General features: G+C 37.8%; 1 protein-coding gene across 1 annotated transcript in view; it reads right to left on the reverse strand.

Moving 5' to 3' along the window:
• igsf9a (immunoglobulin superfamily, member 9a) overlaps positions 1-13,998 on the reverse strand; it is a 63,686-nt gene that overhangs the window by 31,000 nt on the left and 18,688 nt on the right. The window contains exons 4-5 of the mRNA XM_017425538.3: positions 5,977-6,123; positions 2,106-2,254 (exon numbers count right to left, since the gene is read on the reverse strand). Coding sequence (XP_017281027.1) covers positions 2,106-2,254; positions 5,977-6,123 — 296 coding nt within the window. The remainder of the gene's footprint in view (positions 1-2,105; positions 2,255-5,976; positions 6,124-13,998) is intronic.

The following is a 13,998-nucleotide window of genomic DNA, read 5'->3' on the forward strand; positions in this document are numbered from 1 at the left end:
GGTTCATCCAAATGTTGCCCTCCAGACTTCAGAGTTTTATAATGAGGTCTTTTCTGGAGGCGGTCCTTGTCCACCCAAACTTTCCCGGCAGCTCCTTTCATCCACTTGATTATTGAATTTAAAAAAAAGAAACTATTTATAAATATCTGAAAGGTGTGTAAACACTTTTCTTTCAAAATAAATCATTAAAAGTATTACCCACTCCACATTTTGCTTGCAGAATTACTCAAGCATAATTTAAAGAAATCTGAGTGCCTCTACCCAGAATGAACACTGAGAGCTTGTGTTTAATTTAAAGAGGAAAACTCAAAAAAAAGAAACAATAATTTGATACAGAACAGAAAACTTTAACTTTACTTCAAGGCAACAACATTAAAGCTGAACATCAGCATTAAAACTTAATACATTTCACTCGTGATTCAAATTCGTTTTAAAGGTTGAAGGACAGTTTTATGTTTTTTATTTCAACTTTAATATTTAGCAAAAGATAAATCACTTACTCAGGGGGAAACCCACTATTCACAATAAGATAAGTTCAGAAAATCTCAGTCCTTTACTTGAGAGATTAAAAAAACCAAAACTAAACAATCATTCTTAAAATACTTAAAGCTATAAATCATATCTTTTGAAGTGGGGTTCTGTAGAAAGATTATGAACAGTTAATATCTTACCTGTTGTAGATGGCTCAAAACGACTTCATTTTGGAAAAATAGGTTAATTCTGACTGGACTGATGAGCTAATGGCTAGTTAGAGCATGGCCAAGACCAACAAGCATTGCTACAGTCCTAAAAATCAGCTTCATTCCAATTTTTTTTATCAGTTTAAGCAAATTATGTTTTATAAACCTTTGCAACCTTTGTCCATTTCACATTATATATCGTATTTTCTGCACTATAGGGCACACTGGATTATAAGACACACTGTCAATGAATGGTCCATTATTGAATTTTTGTCATATATAAAGGCGCATTAAGCGAAATAAAACAGCCCCCTATCTTTTCGGAGAATACTGCGCCGACGTAAGCATCAAGTATAAACACCTACAGCGCTTGCTCAGGTCTGCGCGCCGTGGGCGGAGCCCTGCATGACCATAACTGAACCTTAATGCTGCAAGCGGTGTGGCTTTGTAGTTTACCAAAGTCGGACTAAAACATTTATAAGGCGCTCCAGACTATAAGGCGCACTGTCGTTTTTGGAGAAAATTGAAGGCTTTTAGGTGCGCCTTATAGTCTGGAAAATATGGTATTTATTTTTTTAGAATTCTCATTGTTCTGCAATTTTAGGTTATTTGCAATCACAAATAGCAGCAGTAGCTAGCTGTAGCTCTTCCAGTGCAACCTGAAGGCACGTCAACGGGAATGTTTTTGCCAGGAAACTAGTTGGCAAACTGTATTTATGAAACGGTTTTCAAAGTGCCTTTTTTTAAATTTCCTTGTGAGTGTCTAAAATATTTACTTTTAAAAATGTGGTCCAAATCAGTCAATCGTCATTTCAAATGATAAATGTGGGAGCAGCTGCCAAGATGGGTACAATGTGGGTGGAGATGGGACAACAAAATAATGTGCACAGCCAAGAATGCATTTTTGTAAGGCGTGGCTCACTGGAATTCAGAGACTTCCACAATTTTCCAACATTTTTAAGTTGCAGATTAGTCTCCGAAAAGCAGTGAGATACAATAATGTAAAAGCTTTAACATAACGTATGCATGAATCGCTGTGAAATGTTTGAGATTATAGTTGTTTTTGTCTTGGCTCCAGTCAGACTAGCCTTTAGCTCATCAGTCCATTCAGAATTAAACTGTTTTTCCAAACTGAGGTTGTCGAAAAAGCCATCTACAGCAAGTAAGATACTGATTGCTCGTACCTGATTTGAACCATCCCTTTAAGAGATTTAAAACTAAAGCAAAACTACAACAAAGCTAATTTAAAATCTTCTCCTCCCCTCCTCTTTAACTTTAAATCTCTTCCTGCAGTTTGAATCAGTGCACTGAAACACAGAACTGAATAATTATTTTTTTTTAACTCATATGTTTGCAAATGACAGCTTCTGAACATTAAAAGATAAACAGATTGTCACTGAATTAATGTAAATGTTCAATGTTTACCTGATAATTCACGTTCTGGAAGGCACCACCATCTTTCAGCCAGGTGACCGTTGGTGTCGGGTTGCCATTAGCAACGCAATTCAGCGAGATGCGACTTCCAACCAGAGCCTCCATCACCGGAGGCGGGGCTTTGCTGAAGATGGGTGGAGCTGTGAAAAATAAATAAATAAATAAAAAGCTGAACATGCATAAAAATTAGGAACTTGTGTTCAATTACAATAAAACTGAAAGGAGATGAAGTCAAATTGAGCAAAATAAAGGTAAATGTATATCCAGTGATCTTTTCATTAGTTCATAAGATATTTTGCTAACAGGGGAATACATAAATCCTCCAACTTTACGTGATGGCAGGTGATAATAACATAGGCAACACCAACTTTGCAAAAGTCATATCCTTACAGATGAAGCATCTTGTAAATTTCCTCATTCCTAAACAAAAAAGCAAAAAAAACTAATAATAATGCTTTTTTTAAATGTTAAGGTCTTTTGTTTTTGAGTTTCCAGCCTGAGCAGGGCATCGGCAGCCTTATTTATTGAGGAAAAGAGCAGAAACTAAGTGAAGCTCATACCTGCGGGGCATGTCACAGAGGGCCTGAAGAACACAGTCAGAATCTATTATCATTCTCATCTCTAACCTGAATCTCACACAGACCGGCTCGCAGAAGCTGCCTCACTTCGCTTTGATCTGCGCCGCGCTGATAATTTCTTCTGTTCGTTTGTGCGTGGAATGATAGCAAAAGGTTTGCCAAAAAAACAGATAAACTTCAAAGCCCCCAGGAAAAATAATGATGCATATTTCATATCAAGATTTAATATTTAAACTTATCAACAAGTACGATGATAACTCTACAGCAGTCGGCCATTATTTCTCCCAGAACCAGTGAGAAGAAAGTCACGGGTTATTAAAGTTAGCCATATTTTCTGATCCACGAGGAAAGTTTAGACGCTGCATGAAAGTTTTTCTAATAGGAACATTTTAAAAACTTTAAGTTTAAAGACGCGTCCTATACTTTTTAAATAGCACCTGTCAAAATACGACGCCTGAGCAAGCTGTGTTTTGCTGAATAAATGAAATATAAGGTGTGTGGAGGTAGTGCGGAAGATCCAAATTTAAAAAGCAGAAACTGCTTAATGAGGCTATAAAACAGCCTTTTGATTTTCCGCCTTATAAATAAATAAAATACAGCCTTTGGTGTCGAGTGAAAGAAAAAAAAAACTAATGTTGGATCAAAACAATGAACTTCTAAAGAGCAGCAAAGGGCTCCTTTAGGGACAGTTGAATTCTCCTAAATTATTAGCATCCCTTTCAGTCATTAAAAAAAGTGAAAGATAAAAAAGGAGTTTAGCAAAAATTGATCATGTAGCTGCTTGATGCCAAATTCACACAAGTTTGATTAGCTTTCATTTTAAACTAAGCATCAGGTTTTGTTATTTCGCCGTGACACAACCCAAAAAGTCAGTGCTTTAAAGGGTCATACTGTGTGTGTTTATGACTGACTCATGATGCACATTATAACCAGGATACAAAACTAATTAGTTTTAGAAATCTGGACCAAACAGTTCTAAAGACCCTTAGGGTTATAAGGACTGTTAAACCTACCTGCATCAGTATTCTCATGGGCCACATTCTAGCCGTTTTCTGCATAAATGCACCCAATTTAAATAAATGGATGATCAAAGGGCTTCTGCAGAACTTGAGCTCTTGCAGAAAGGGTAATTCAACCACTGAATCAGGTTTGTTGGAGCAAGATAGTGGCCCTATCCAGGAACGGACACCACTGACCGAAGTATTTGCTTTTGCACCGTCGGGGGGAAACACTGAAACACTCGGTCGATGATGAGCGCTGCCACCTCACTTGCTCACATGACATTCAACAACAACAAAAATCAATGAAGGACTCTGCTATAAAAATAAACCAAAGCTCCAACTACAGAGTTTAAACGAGTGCCACAACCATTCAGGAGATGAGTTATTTTAACCAAGGTTCATACGATGGATGGCTACTTTGTGCAGATGTAGTGCAGGTCCTCAAAGAGCGTTGCACGGACCACGTTTGGATCAATCACATCCTCTTACACTACTTGAGAGTCCAAGAATCAAGAAGGTTTATACTCTGAAGGAGCTAAAAAGAACCAATAAATGGAGATACAAGGACTACAAAAAAGGCCACCATACTGGTAATGTGGAAACAAAAACAGAGGGGAAACTACTTCAGATGGATATAAGGACCGAAGTGGTCCCCTGCAGTCTAAAAGCAGTCATTTGCAACAAATTCTTGAGAACTCATCATATCCAGACAACTAGTTAAGATGCAAATACCCTGTTTCTATCATCTTGTCGTTATGTGTAATGCTACCTCCTGTAGCATCCGCATGCACAAAACTTTCAACACTACATACATCGTTTGTTTGTTTTATTTTCTGTTTCTGTGTTTTGTTTTCTTTATCTGGCATTTATATCTCCTGATGTTATTTTTCTTGTTTCTTACTTGTTCGCTGACAAGAGTGGCTACTTGCACTTCTGCAATTCTGCAATGACAGTAAAGGCAATCTGAACATAAAGAGTCTATTGTCAGTTTTTTATTTTAACGTGTACTCCCTTACAAACAGTTTTTATGCATGTGGAATGGCTCTACTTTGACATTTACTGTTCTGCAGAAGTAACCAGCTGCACTACTGGTAAACACTTGTAGAAAATGTCGAGCTATACAGACAACAGTACAAAAAAGTTGGAGGTCAAAGGGGAGATGGGGGGTGCAGTCACCCAACACCCATTCATGCAACTCGAGACAGCTTTTTGTAAACTCCCTTTTGTTTATTTCTCTTCTTCTTTGTTATGCCTCTAAAGTACTGGGTTACTTCAGGAAAACATGGTCCAACGGTAATTCTGTTGTAATGGTTGTGCTGCCTGCTTTAAAACTCATTTTCGCTCGCTCTGTCTCTCATTTTCTGCCACCTAATTCTGTTCAGGGGTCTCAGGAGGGCGACTGTTTAGTCACTCTGCGTTGCTGTCCGTCCCCGCAGTTGTTGGGCGAGAGGCCAGGTACATCCTGAACAGATCGCCGGGGCTGACACAGAGACCAAGAAGACGAACAACTATAAAAACAAGCCTTTAAAGTTGATTTAGAATCACTAAATTAACTGGAGAGGGAAACCAGAGTTCCCAGAGAAAACCAAAGCATATTCGAACGCCACACAAAGAGCCAAGAAAACAGATTTTAATCTTTTCGTTAACCTTCTTATTGACTTTGTTGTGAGGCGATGGCGCAAACCCAGACACCATTATGCACCTTGTGATTTTTTATGATTTAGAAGTCAATTTTATTGCTCAAAACGATCCTGCTCGAGTATTAAGTGATGAAAAAGAAAGGGGAACAAACTGTCATTTGCTTCCATAATAGCAGCAGAATAAAAAATAAAAACTTAATGGCAGCTTAAATATTTTGTTTGTGTAAAGCATGCTGAAAACAACACTGCCCGTGATAAAAAAAAAGACCAGTCATTGACATCTAAATGGGATTTATAATGTTAGAAATTAGAAAATATTGAATCTAAGACAACATCTTGTGTTTTGGTTGTCAGTCAGAGCTACAAAACATTAACGTTCAGCATTCAGCCTGAGGCCGGCCTTGTGTCATTACATGCTATAAAAATTAAAAGAAAAAGTAATTCATGATGATGTTAGTGTTTGGATTGTCAGGCAGAGCAAAAGCAACAATCTTTTTTAATAAACACACTCAAACTGATTTAAGTGATGCACTCTGCGGCCGTTTTGATCTGGGAAGCTTGTGATAAATTGAAGCAGACTATTTTGCAGAGAGAGAGAGAGAGAGAGAGGTGAACTCAAAACACACATCTACAGCAACCTCACCCATCACAGAGAGCCAGGTCCAGTTGCCCTGTCCCTGTTCATCGGTAGGTTTGTCCAGCAGGAGTATTCGACAGTCGTACGAGCCCTGGTCGTCCAGCTGCAGGCGCTCCAGCCTCAAGGAGGTGATCCTCGCCAGAGACACTCGCCCTGCAGAAACGACAGACATGAGCTACACACGTGATGCCGATTTCACCTGTGATCTTTGTACTTTGTGCTACAGGAAAACAAAAAATATGTCTTTGATTGTTATCTGAAAACAGAAACATACGAACAAGCAAAACACAATAATAATAATAATATATATATATATATATATATATATATATATATATATATATATATATATATATATATGCTGCACACAAGCAAACTTGGAAATCTGATCTCCTGGTTGCCAGGTGACGGCTCCCTTGAGCCACCGTTGCTTTGTAACATCGACTCTTTATCCTTCACAGACTGTAGCCTAACTGACAGTCTAGATTTTACACTTTAACAGAGAGATAATTGTCCAGTGACCCAACAGCAAGAAACGGGACGGTTGAAGAAAAAAAACCGTAAGAGCATAAAGTCCATTTCAGGGAGAAAGAAAAAAAAAAAAAGGTGTAAACAGCAAGCAGACTGCTGCATGCCTCGTTGCCACAGGGATGCCTCTATTGTGATGGTAATTATTAACAGACGCATTGAAACCTATTGACCGGAGTTTAAAAGTAAAATGGCTCCAGGAAGTTGGAGTTAGGTATGCTGCCAGAGATAACACACCCTGTTTGCTTTTCCAAGCCAAAGGAGGGGGTAAATCTGCAGAGGGAAACAGAGGTGGGAGTGAAAGTAAAGCAAAATACACATCAGCATACACTCAGAGGATTAGTTTGTTTCAAAATCCTACCCTTTGACCCTCAGTTTTATCCCCCCACCACCCCCTCCTCTCTGACGTTTACTGCCTTGCTGTGATATCGGAGAGGTTGTGCTGAGGCAGGAACGTTGTCTGGGTGTAAGAGGGTGTCAATCGGGTAAAAAAGGAAGAGTCAGATGCGACGGCTGCCGCCGTTTGAAAAGTGCATGATTGCAAACGAGTCGAGTGGATGTTAAATTCACTGTGAAAGGAGGAACAGAGCGGCAACACGGGTCTACAAAAGGAAAGCAAACAAGTTGTACCATGCAAAATAAAAAAAATAAAATAAAAAGGCTGTTCAACTGTTAGATGTAATTAGGTTTTTGTAAAGAACACTCTTGAGTGGGACTTTTATTAAAACGGAAAAGAAAAGGCAGTGTGTTGTAAAAACTGAAACAGAGTTGTTAAAATTAAACATATCATAAGGCTAGCTAAAAGGTAGGAAACGCGTTGAGTCATTCCATTAATTTCCTCAAAAACATCCTGTTCGGACCCCTCAGAATGTGGGTAGATCACAGCAAATTTGGAAACCCTTCAGAGCAAAGTCAGTCTTGAAGCTCCTATGCTCGTAGTACATTTCAAATAGTTTTTTCCTGCTATTTTCCACTTCCCATAGATGCTCTCCTGCACCCTCACCAGGCTCATCAGGAAGCAGCTACATGCTAAAAGATCACACAATGCCACATCTCCACTAGTTTTTTTTTTTTTTCCCCCCATGTACTTATCACAATTGTAGCACTGTTTCAAATTCTCAATGACCAATCATGATGCATGTGGGCCCCACGTCATGGATATACTGCCAAGGCCATCACGATGATAAACCACCACAATGGAAGTTTAACGCATGCTCAGTGCATGGGTAATGAGATCGCCGATGTTCTGTCTGACTTTTTATATCGTAGTGTGGTCTTTATCCTAAAAGGTTACGTTGATCCATCCTAAACAGGGTTTCCCCCAGAAAAGAGGCTAAGCCTGGTGGTAGGTGACGCCGGCCGATCACCGGCCAACCGTGATTTAGTTAAAATAAATAAATAAATAAATAAAATAAATTACTGGGTCTCTCGCGTTCCCACCCGCCGGACACTGGGTCTCACGCGCGGGTCGTACGTTCGCAGTGGTCATTTGCTATCCCTCACCAGTCATTGAGTGTCGTACGCAGCTCATTCAGTCTCGTGTGCGGGGTTATACATAGAGCTTTTGTCCTATTTGGCATTTCAGACTCCTCTGACTTTGGGGGAAAAAAAAGGACTTCAACATCTTTTGCCCCTTTATCCATGTCATGCATGTTATAGTAGGTGTTACCGTGTAAAGAGATAGAGAAAGGTAGCAGTTTTGGGCTTGCAGGTTGAAAAAAACATTTAAAAAATGACATATTTTACAATAAACAAGCGGAGCTCAGCCTGGCGGCGGGGGCAGTAAAGCCTAGCAGCCCACCAGGCTTATAATACACTGGGGGAAACATATGTTGAAACAACATCCAATATTTGATCAATTTTTCTAATAAATCAATATAGGTGTGTAGAAACATGCTTAATATATTTTTTGGTTTATTTAAGTTTTTTTTGCAAGCGTTAGATTTTCATTCAACCACTAAGAATAAATCATTTAAACCAAAACGTAACAATTTTTTTATGCAAACCCATTTCTACTGAAGTTAAACATGTGCCTTAGCCCTTTTGTTTTTTTTTTATTTCAGCCTTTATGATTGAAGCCAAGATGTTTTTTTTTTCCAGTCCATAATATTCCATTGCATATTTTGATGTAAGAATAGGTTGCTGCACAACACAAGTAAAACACAATCAGAGAAAATCAGGACTTCCTTTGAAGTGTCACAACCCTAATCTACGCCTGTCTGATTGTGCGCTTAAAGGCTGGAAAAATAAAAACTTTCTGCCTGTATGCATCTGTATGGTCTTACTTAACCAACAGTAAAATGACATGGCTTTGGTTTTGCATTGTTGATGTAAACAAAATGGCATTTCCATTTTCTTCCCCAGTCAAAAAAAAAAAATCACTCGCCCTGAAAAGTAAATAAAAATGTAAATAGAAAGAAAACTGTAAAACACTCACTGGTTAATAATGGAGGCATTTTAAATCGACAAAACAGTCAAATCAATTCTGATTGATTGTGTGAAGCATGTACATCTTGCATTTTCACTCCTGTTGATTAACTCCTTTATTTGATCAGTATGTCTGCACATCAGTTCAACATTTCAGCTGCACCTCTGTTTACAAAGAGAAATGATTCCCAGTTTGTTTGTTGAGCTCCGCTGACCTGTACACAGACCTGATCCCGTTCAGCTCAACAGGCCACACCTGATAAAGTTCACTAATGTTTTTATTGCCCTGCAAATCTGTGCAATGATTTACAAAATCTTATGAACAGATTTCTCCATACGGTTGACGGAATAGTTATTAGCATGCAGACATTGGAGAATTGGGACAGTAAAGGTTACGTCATCGACTTGTGCCTCTGCGTCATAACTGCGACGTCCAACATGGCCGACCGGTCCCCGTTTTTGGTATTTTAAGAAGGTGCCAGTACGGTTTTAAAAACACAGTTTAGGTATTTTTGCTTTCCAAAGTCATTGCAGGAGATATTTGGCTGTTCAGATGTGTTTTGTTCTGACTTATTGATCGTATTCACACCTGTAGAGCAGAGTGAAACTGGAATTATTTCAATACTTTACATTTGAAGCTGCTATTTTCGCGACAGACGCAGCTCACTCTGTCACCGCTGCCATATTTCTGCCGTTTAATTCAAAACCCTTTCATTATCAATAAAGATAATTTTTAAAAAATTCAAAACGTCACATGCAGCGATGAATTGTGGGTAAATACTTCGCCGAAGTCCACCTGGATGCTGGCTTAGCCGAAGGCCGGATGTAGTACACAAAGGGGGCGGGGCTAAAGAGCACTCCGGAGAATTGGATCGCACTCGAACCCTTCAGCGTGAGCGTGCATTTGAAGGACACGAGGGTGGAAGTGCGAGGATCGGGACCGGGCCCGTGTCTCAACAGCCAAAAATCAGCTCACACAAAGATATTTAGATCAGCATGTTACATATTCTCTGTAAAAACAGAAATCAGAGAAGTTTCCCGCTTCTTCAAAAAGCCCCGTCTGATTTGATTGGTCATCTCCTGTGGTCTGATTAAACCCCGCCCACTATTCTGAATCATTGCTTAAAATCAGTAATAAGCATTCCTTTTAGGTGAGAAAAAATTAATACCAAAACATCTTTGGTCATTAACCAAACACCGCTGTAAGGATGACCTACAACACAGTACAGGAAACATTCAATATGTTAGATTTATATTTATAACAGATATATATGCCAAAGTCTAAAATGACAGACTAAATCTGCTGGAACACCGTCTAAAATTCATTCTGGCAACAACAAAAAACAAAAAAAACTTCAACACATGAAGGAGAAGTAAATATTGTTGGAAAAGCTTGCTCTATTCTGCACAAAGTCACCATTAACTACCGAAGACAGCAGCAGCTTTTTAGGTTTTTCCACTTGTCCAAGCTAAACAATAGTCTCTCAGCTCAGTGCAACACACACACACACCTGCACAAAGCGTTTGTCAGCCCGCCTCGTACCGAAGCCCCCTAAAGGCTTCATTCCTTAATACACTCTCAGGTGACACAGAAACACAAAACCATTCAGCACCGTGAAGAAATGGGACTTGCTCACAAAAGGAGGGAATTGGGTTTGAAATGAAAAGTGTTTGGGTTTAAATTAGAGTTGAACATTTCATAAAATAAGTTACTTTCTATAAAGACAGTGGCTTTCACGGAGAAAACGGGGGAGCTTTCTTCATTCAAGTGAGCTTCTAATTTAAAACTTATATTATTTGTGATGGCCCAAGAAGCAAACTGAATTGAGATCTTTGCGAAAAATTAGCATCTTTAAAAAAAAAAAAACTTCTGAAATTACTTTTAATTAACTGGACTTTTTGAAATTTATGACAAATGTGTTTGTGTTTTAGTCACTGTGTTGCTTGAGGTTTATCAAAGTTGCTACAGGAAAAGTATTATCATCTTATTATCTATTAAGTTTTTGTCATGATTTGATACGCTTCTCTGGAAAACCTTAAGGGGAAAAAATAAAATAATCAAAGCATGCCTCTTAATAAGGAATAATGTCGATGTTGCAGTGCTACAAAAGTCATAGCAATGTTGGAAAAATGTGCAACAAATTATCAAAAATCTTTGCATAGAGAAAAATAGGATTTGGAGCTCTACAGCTTAGACATTTCAGTGATAATTCAAAGTTTAAATGCGTCATAGAAAGTTGGAATTTACATAACTGAACTGGCTTTTTAAGATCTTTTTCCATTTTTTTTACTCAATCGCAGTTTAAGTTTAACGATTTTTGAAGATTTTAATCAGAGAATCTTCAACTTACTGATTTTAAGCAGTTTAAACTTTCAACATTTTTGCAAACTTTTCTCATTTCCACAAACTTTACACTTCTTGCAGTTTAGTCTGTTCTTCTGTCTGTCTCTTGGTTGGTTTGTCGTCTGATTAACTTTTTAGACTCAACCCAATTCAAGATGGCCACCACAGCCGACTGACCTTCAAAAACGCAAAAATGGCTATGGCTCAGCTAGATTTATAGATGGATAAAATTTGTTATAGTAGTAGCTGAGAGTCATTAACACAGATCATGTGAGTTATACTGCACGGGATTGCAGTTTATATTCAAGTTTAAACAAAAAAAAAAGAGCTATAACTCCATCATTTATCAACATAAGATAAATTTAGTCTAAAATTTTGGCAGCAATTTTTTTTCTCATTGAAATACATTGAAATTCCGTTTCCAACTGTCAAATCTTATTGCTGTTTGAAAGATTGCTACTTCAGCAAACTTCCACCTAGAAACGCCATTCAAGGTTTGAGGAAAACATAAGATATTCAACTCTTACTGTACGATTCAGCTTCTTGATATCTTGTATAGTTTTTTTTATAATCTCTATTTAAAAAAGTGAATTGTTCAGGTGTTCTTAGGCATTGTTCTGCTGTTTACAGGTTTTTTTTGCTTTTTTTATTGATAGTTCTGCTGTTTTAATGTCTTTTCAGATGTTCTTAAGGTTTTTTCTGCTGTTTTAAAGGATTTTTTGCTATTGTTAAGGATAGTTCTGCTATTTTTAAGAATTGTTTAGGTGTTTTTAAGCATTGTTCTGCTGTTTTAAGGGTTTGTTCTGAAGTTTTACTGGTTTGTTCTGCTGTTTTTAAGGATTTTTTTCTATTTTTATTGATTGTTCTGCTGTTTTAAAGTCTTTTCAGGTGTTTTAAAGGTGTTTTCTGCTGTTTTAAGGATTTGTTTAGCTGTTTTAGGTTCTCTTCTGCTTTTTAGGATGTTTTCAAAGTTCTTTCAGCTATTTTTCAGAATTGTTGTGCTGTTTAAAGAATTGTTCTGCTATTTTAAGGGTTTGTTCAGCCTAGTTTCAGCCTCTTCAGCAATCATTCATGGTGTTTCTGGCTGCAGCTTCAACTGTTCAAAACCAACTTGCATTGACATTTCAGCGATTAAAACAGTTCAGCACAGTTTCAGCTTCTTCAGCAGCTTTCAATCAAATCATTCAGCAAAAAAGCATTCACACTGCATTTTCGCAGGAAATGCAATTTCTCTAGTTATCTTTGCATTTATCTTTTATTATTTGTTGTGTTCAACATTTAACTACGATATTTTTAAGATAATTGGTCCGTGTTCAGAGTTGAGACTCCTAATAAAAGCTCACTAAAAGGCCAGAACAGTGCTGACAAAAGTGATGTATGGAAGACCGTGTTTTTGAGCTTTCTCCTTTTTTACTGAGAGTGAAAGATGCAAGAGGGATATTGATTTTCTTTCCTCTGAAATGGATGTGTAACATTTCAAAAATGAAGTTTTCAAATTATAAAAAAAAAAAAAGAAAAAAGCCTTAAGGGAAATTATCCGCAAAGTGTCTTGTTTGGTTTGACGAGGGCTTGTGGAAAAAAAAAAATATTTAAATTCAATACCATTTTGTGGAACACAGACGTTTATGTCCCTGAAAATGTGTTATTCATGGGCAACAAGCCCAAATCCTCTCTAAGGGATGTCGTCAGCTCTTGGCAAGCCAGGGAGGGGTATTTAGGTTTCGGTCAGAGAAGGAAGATAAGGTTTCACTCCCTCTTCCTTGTGGTTTTATTGAGCTGTAATGTCATGGTTTAAAATTTGAGTTCAAATGCTTTATCTGTATCGGAGAGCGGCTATCCGCTGCAGCGAACATGAGTAATCCCAGCGCACATTAACGGTTTTATCCGCATGTTATTCCTGCACACAGAACGGTGCATTTATACAGCTGTATTTGCCTTCAATACAGTCAGCAGATGCACAGCAGCTAAGGGACTATTTTTCCTGTTCACAGAGCAGACGCTAATCCTTTTATCTGCTGCTTGACAATAAATAGTTTTAAACCCGTTAGCTCCTAACAACCTCATTCTGAAGTAAACAATTAATTTCTGTGAAGTTATAAACACGATAAAAGAAAGCGGTCCTCAGTAAAAGAAATAACAACAACAATAATAATATATTTAAACAATTTGTGTGGGTTTTCCTTGCTTTTGTAAGAGTGCAGTACTTTATATGCAAAAGGAAGTAGGTGGTGATCTCACTTAGGAAAGGAAAATCTGAGTAGTCACAGCTAATCAACCTCAGCAAACATAAATTGCTGTAAGTGTCAGTTTTACAGATATTGAGACGACCGAATTCAAGAAGGATACCACAGCCAGTCAACCATAGCAAACACACAAAAACACAACAAGAAAAATCATTATATTTCAGTTACTTATATCTACTAATGTATACTCAAAGCGCTGATCAGACCCTTCAGGATTTCGCTGTGATTTTTTTGTGATTGTTGCGGCTAAAATGCCTGATTTTGCGAAGCATTTTCCTAAAAGTTGTGATTTTTTTTAATAAAATCAATAAACAACCATAACTTTTAATATCTAAACCAAAAATACTTCCTAGTTTTGTAAGATAATTCCCAACAAACATTGACATTCTCAAAAGGTGCTTTATTTGAGAACTTTGATAGCTTCTAAACTGACATTCATGAGCATTTCTGGATTGTCCCTGGTCTGCAGCTCTCCTCACATGTTTT

This window comes from Kryptolebias marmoratus, linkage group LG14, assembly GCF_001649575.2.
Source record: "Kryptolebias marmoratus isolate JLee-2015 linkage group LG14, ASM164957v2, whole genome shotgun sequence".
In the NCBI taxonomy this organism is placed as follows: Eukaryota; Metazoa; Chordata; class Actinopteri; order Cyprinodontiformes; family Rivulidae; genus Kryptolebias; species Kryptolebias marmoratus.